Here is a 6000-nt window from a genome sequence, read left to right on the forward strand (position 1 = left end):
AACACCCGGCTGGCTGGATAAATGTCCTAGGCGGGCTGCATGTGGCCCGTGGGCCGTAGTTTGAGGACGCCTGTATTTAACCTGTAATCTGATTCCTTTAATTATAAGGGATTTAATTATTTAGGCTTCAGACATTTGTTTCTGTTTACTTTTAAGTTTCTACCAAAAATATGACTAATTCATGGATCACTTTGTAGTTAATAATTAAGGAGTAAGTTTGATGGAAGTGTAACCACTTGTATAACTCTTGTGTTTTTTTTAGAAAAGGAAAAGAAGTACCCCCATCTTTCAAGCAGTTTTTCAGTAGTTCTCTGGCTTTGATGCAAATCAACCTTTCAGGCACAAAACTGTCTCCTGAGCCCTTAAAGTAAGTGGTTAATTCATTTTCTCCAGAGCTTTTAAGGTTCAGCTTGTTTCTACATATGTGCTAGAGGAAAGGGAAAAAAATAATCCAAAGACAGAAAAGGCAGCTGAGAATGCTTTTTACTCTGGGGCCTAAGAATACATTAATTTTTTTAAAGTACATTATGCACTCTTGATATTATTGCATCTTCTATGGAAAAAATTTTCTTCTGGTTTGTGACCTTGGCAGTAGTCACCGATCTACAAAAGTTGTGCTCCCAGGTCCCATTGCTTTTATATTAACTTCTGTTCAGTCCATTTTAGGCATATTCTTGTGTGTGCATGTGTGCACATGTGTGTGTGCTTTAATCAATGTTCTAAAAATTTCTACTAACTAATAATCAAATTCAAAACACATTTTGTATATACAGCAGAATCAATTTTTAGGTGCTTTGGTTTCTGAATTATCCAGATCAGGGTAGGTTGTTAGGCATTTTTACTTGGCAGCCAACTTAATGAAACAGGTTAATATCCCTAGTGTAGGTATAGTGGTGAAACTAACAAGTGTAGCTACATTGAGGTTGGAGAGTAATTTGTTATTGGTTAGATTTCTGTTTACCATTGCCAGAGTGAACAAGTACATTGTTCAGTGTACAAGTGTAGTACGTTTGTAGTGTCAAATTCTCTGAGTCTAAAGAAGGTATTTTCAGGTTATAATTATGCAAGTTGTCAGATATACTCAAATGTATGCACAGGATTTCTCCTTTCCCCAGCTAATTTGTAAATCAGCATTTAATTTTTCCCTTGTAATTTGTATGAAATGTTAAAATTAATGTCTGCTATTCATGTTACCAGATAATTAATCTTCAACTAATTTGTAAATTACCTTTTCTCTCCTCCCATCACCACTCACCTCGTTTTGAAAAATGTGGACGTTTTCATTCCACATGGTACCATCTGACTGAAACAGTGGATGCCTCTAAGAAAAGTAGACCTGGTCAAATGCTAACACATAATGTCTGATATTATAATGGGCTTTTAAAATAAATGTTGGCTGGACGGGGTGGCTCACACCTATAATCCTAGCACTCTGGTAATCTTAGCACACTGGAAGGCAAGGTCTCAAGAGGATTACTTGAGCTCAGGAGTATGAGACCATCCTGAGCAAGAAATAGACCCCATCTCTACTAAAAAAATTGGAAAATTAGTTGGGTGTTATGGCAAGTGCCTGTAGTCCCAGGTACTCAGGAGGCTGAGGCAGGAGGGTCGCTTGCACCTAGGAGTCTGAAGCTGAGGTCATGGTACTCTGGGCAACAGAGTGAGACTCTTATCTCAAAAAAAAATTTAATTAATATATTCTAGATCTCTAAGTGTGGCAGTCACAAACAATATAAGCCTCATGATTACATCTTAATATGTTATGGATATTAAGGAAGATACCAGAATTGGTATCCCATTATAACTCCATCACACTCATGCATTCGAGTAATATTTATTGAGCACCACCTACAATGTGCTAGATACCACAAGACCACTGAGTAGAAAGCAAAAGCAGACCCAGACCTTGTCCTCATAGTGCGTCCGCAGGAAATCAGCGTAGTCAAAATAGTTTTAGTGATAGGTACTGATATTCTGATTCTTTTAATGTTTTTTACTTCTATATAATATAGAGTTACTGGTTAACATCATGGTCTTTATGGAATAGTCTATATCCCACAATGATGCTGGATTTACTGTACTTTATTATACTTCAAAGATATTTTGTAATTGTTAAATCTTGGACCTGTTATTCATAGGAATGCTTAATAATGTTAAATCAGGTAGTCCCTTCAGCTCTGTGTTTTACTCCACACAAAAAATGTTCATGTGAAAGAAAAGCCTTCATGGTTGAAGATTCTGTAAACAAAATTCTAATGTACATTAAATACACACATAATAATTTGAAAAGATAGCACCATAGTGAGACTCAGGTCTATCTATGAGAGGATGAGGATGGAAGGGAATTTGCAAAGAACTGTCCTCTAAGCTGGACACTGTGTGGGGTGCTTCTATATGGATTATCATTTTAATATGGACAGCGGTTGTGGGAAGTTGAAACATTATCCCTATTTATATTTGAGGAACTGAGGCTCAGAGACACTTAAGTAATTTGCCCCAAATCATCATCACAGGTTGGGTTTCCTGGGAAAGACTTTGGAACAGAGATTAGTTTGTAGGATATTTATTAGGACGTTCTCTTGGGATCACTACCTGTGAAGACAGTTGAGGAAATAAAGCAGGATTGGGCAGAGGCAGGGAGTTAAATTGAGGGGCCATCCTAATGCAGGGGAGAACCCCTGAGGGTGTTCTGGGAAGTGCTTAGCTGTGTCCACTGCTCTCAGGGAGCTGTCACAGGGTCAGCAGCGCTCCTTACTCCATAGGGTCCTCCACTGCACCAAATAGGGGAAATGTGGGGTGTAGGGAAGCAGGGGGGGGGCAATCTTTTTCTTGAAGGGGGCTTGGATCAGTAGCCATGAGAAAATAAGCTAAAAAAAAAAATGCACTTTAAGTGTGCTACCCCTAAATTGTAACTAGTGTCACCAATCCAGAGCTGGTAAAATTAAATATAGATTCTTCTCTTAAGCAATTTTGCAGTAGTAACTTAAGGATTGAGAAGAAAATTGTTAAGACAATTTTACCTTCGCTAGGTTAAAATAAACAACATATTTTGCTATAGACTTTTTCCCTAGTCACACTGTGCTTTATTGTCTGCTTTATTTTATTTAAGGACAATTTCTATGGGTTATTTATTTTTACTAGTCTCATGAGTATTTGCCTCCTAATCCTTGGCCTTCTAGAGTTAAATATCTTCAAGCATACCATTTGTTTCTTCGGCCTTAATGCATGTGTAAGAAAAGTAGGAAGTATTTTCCTTGAAGCATTATAAAGATGGACTATTGAAATATATGACTAAACCCTAGAAACTCAGCCTATGTTAGAAATAGAATAAAGGGGACTTCGTTGGCAATGTCCTAATCCTATCATTTTACTGATGAGAACCTGAGACATACACAGAAAATGTGATGTACTTAAGGTCACCCAACTGTTAGCAACAGAGCCAGGACCCAGAAGAGTGGCCTTTTATTTTTAGTCCAAGCACTTTCAGTGAATCAGTACTGCCCCCAAGAAAGAAAGAGAGGACAAGCAATTTTTAGGAAAACAGAAGCAATTTAACAAGTAATTGAATATGAACACAGGTGAGATACACCCATTCTTTCTCACTGGGCAGCGTTTTAAAATAAGGGACTAGTGAACTGAGTTAAGAGAGTAAAAAGAAAGGCACTCACCTCCAGCCACCTAAATGGAGGTATTATCTTCATGCTTCATTACTGGAGGTAGCCAGCCCCCACGTGTTGCATGCCTCTGCTAGAGTTCTATGTCAGTAAGGCAGAGAATTGTTGGCCTTGTATAGTTACATGTCTTCAAGCATACCATTTGTTTCTTTGGCCTAGGAGGAAATCTCAGAGATTTGGGCAAGAAATAATTCCCTACTTTCCCACCTCATCCTTGGTACTTTTGGAATATGCTGGGTGCACTCCTTTTCCTAGGGGCAGAGGGAAAGGTATGAATTGATAGAAACTGCCTGGGTTCCACATTTTTTAGCAGTCGCCACTGCCTGCCTTGCATTAGAGTTATTTGCCCACCTACTTGTTTCCCTTGCTTGAGAACAGGCACCATCTCATGCTTACCTCCGTAATTGTCACAAAGTCTAAGTTAGGGTCTTCTGTTCAGACAGAATAAATAGTAAATGAGTGTCCATGTGAGGATTCTTTGTTTCCACCTTGCCTGATGATGTTAAAGTATATAAGAGTAGATTTGAGTGATTAGTCTAAATTCCCCCCATTTGCAGATGAGAAGATTCATTTGTCCTGGGCTAGCTGGTAGTTCAGCAGGCAGAATCCTGGATTCAAATTCAAGATGCAGTTTTCTAATCTTCAGTGGTTTTATGCCCTTGCCTACTCACTACTGCAGGGTGCTTAATAAACTCATCTAGATATAATTCACATCCTGGAGTACCGTGGGGTCTGACTTCCTCACTACTGTGTTCCTTAGGGGAAACCAGCTTTGCTTTGCTGCTCTAAGAGCAATTGCCTAATAAGATTCTAAGCATTATTAAAGCTGTTCTCAAGCAGATGCAGGTGGGAATTTATCTGTGATGAACACAATTTAATTTCAATATGCAATTAGGTGTGCTGTTGATTTATTTGCATAGGAATAGCAGTCCTGCCAGTTTTACATTTATGGTGGGCTTGCTGCCTGTCAGACAGGAGAATGCTGCGGAGTCATTTTTTCACTGTTGTTGGGAGGCAGAAATGCAGCTGGCATTTTAAAAAGTTGAGAGGGTGCCTTGTACTTGACCTTGATTCTGGAAAGGCATTTTTCTCTGAGCTTTATTTAGTATGCTTATATATTTTTGTTGTTCTTGCATTGTGTGGGATTTGTGTCTGATGTGTGTGTTTCTTCCCCTCAGAGCGCTGTTGTTGGGCCTGGCTTGTAACCATAGCTTGAAGGGGGTTTCTCTTGATCTCAGCAACTGTGAGGTAAGAACCCTGTTAGACTATGCACTGGAATAGATAATAGCTTCAAAACTGCCTCATCTTTTTCATGGGAAAAGTATGATACTGCGATTCCACAGGGTGTAAACAAAGCAGAAAAACATATTATACAAGTTTCTGATGTTCTGTATTTTCCAAGTTGTATCTACACACAGCCACAGAGCACCATTCAGGAAACTTTCAAGTGTGTTTTTAATGACTTTTTTTTCCCTATTCTTGGTGTGTAGGGCCTGAGTATTTTATGATGAAGCCTTGAGATATAAAGCTATAAAGTAGCTTATTTGTCATGAAAGTGAAACATATAGCATTCATTGCAGGGGACAAATATGTACAACCTAACTTGGGTTTGTAGAGTGTGAAAGAGAATGGCTGTCTCGTCGTTAACTTTACTTTTTAATATCTTGATTCAAAATTAGAAAGTGAAAATGTTTCTGGCAACTTCAAATATTCCCTGTAAAGAGCCTACAGAGAAGAGTTGAAACTAAAAGCTTCTATGTTTTAGAGGGCATTTAAACTTTTACTATCTTGATACTTTTAGTTTGTGTGGCAATAAGTAGAAAATGCCTCAGTGCAACCCTTTGGGCTGTCAGAGCCTGACCTGACCCACCATGTCAAACTCTGTCTCTTCTCGGGAATGGAGGTGGGTGTCTCCTCATTCCTAATCTTGGACGTTTATACTCAAGGGCTTCCTCTCTAATTATGTTCCCCCTTCCATCCTTCACCCAGTCTCCCAAGGCCTCCCTCTCCTGTATACATGCACCATACTCCTCCGTGAATTGGTTAATACCTCTAAATCTCAGTTTCTGTGCCTGCAAAGTGCAGATAGTATTAATATCTCTCCCAATGGGTCTCCCAATGGGTCATTATGGACTTCACAAGAGCCCTTCTTTAAAAACTGCTTCTTAGAGAAGACGAGTGATCCCATCTCAGGATGGGCAAGGGACTTGAAGAGAAATTTCTCCAAAGAAGAACGGCGTACAGCCTACAGATATATGAAAAAATGCTCACCATCCTTAATCATCAGAGAAATGCAAATCAAAACTACTCTGAGATATCATCTAAC

At 39.0% G+C, this 6000-nt stretch overlaps 1 protein-coding gene across 1 annotated transcript in view; it reads left to right on the forward strand.

Annotated features, from left to right (window-relative positions):
* CARMIL1 (capping protein regulator and myosin 1 linker 1) overlaps window positions 1-6000 on the forward strand; it is a 352275-nt gene that overhangs the window by 216049 nt on the left and 130226 nt on the right. Inside the window, exons 16-17 of the mRNA XM_003788342.2 lie at window positions 263-367; window positions 4853-4922. Of these exons, the coding sequence (XP_003788390.1) occupies window positions 263-367; window positions 4853-4922 (175 nt within the window). The remainder of the gene's footprint in view (window positions 1-262; window positions 368-4852; window positions 4923-6000) is intronic.

The sequence above is a fragment of the Otolemur garnettii genome, unplaced genomic scaffold (genome assembly GCF_000181295.1).
Source record: "Otolemur garnettii isolate 467f Iridium unplaced genomic scaffold, OtoGar3 scaffold00026, whole genome shotgun sequence".
Classification (NCBI taxonomy): Eukaryota; Metazoa; Chordata; class Mammalia; order Primates; family Galagidae; genus Otolemur; species Otolemur garnettii.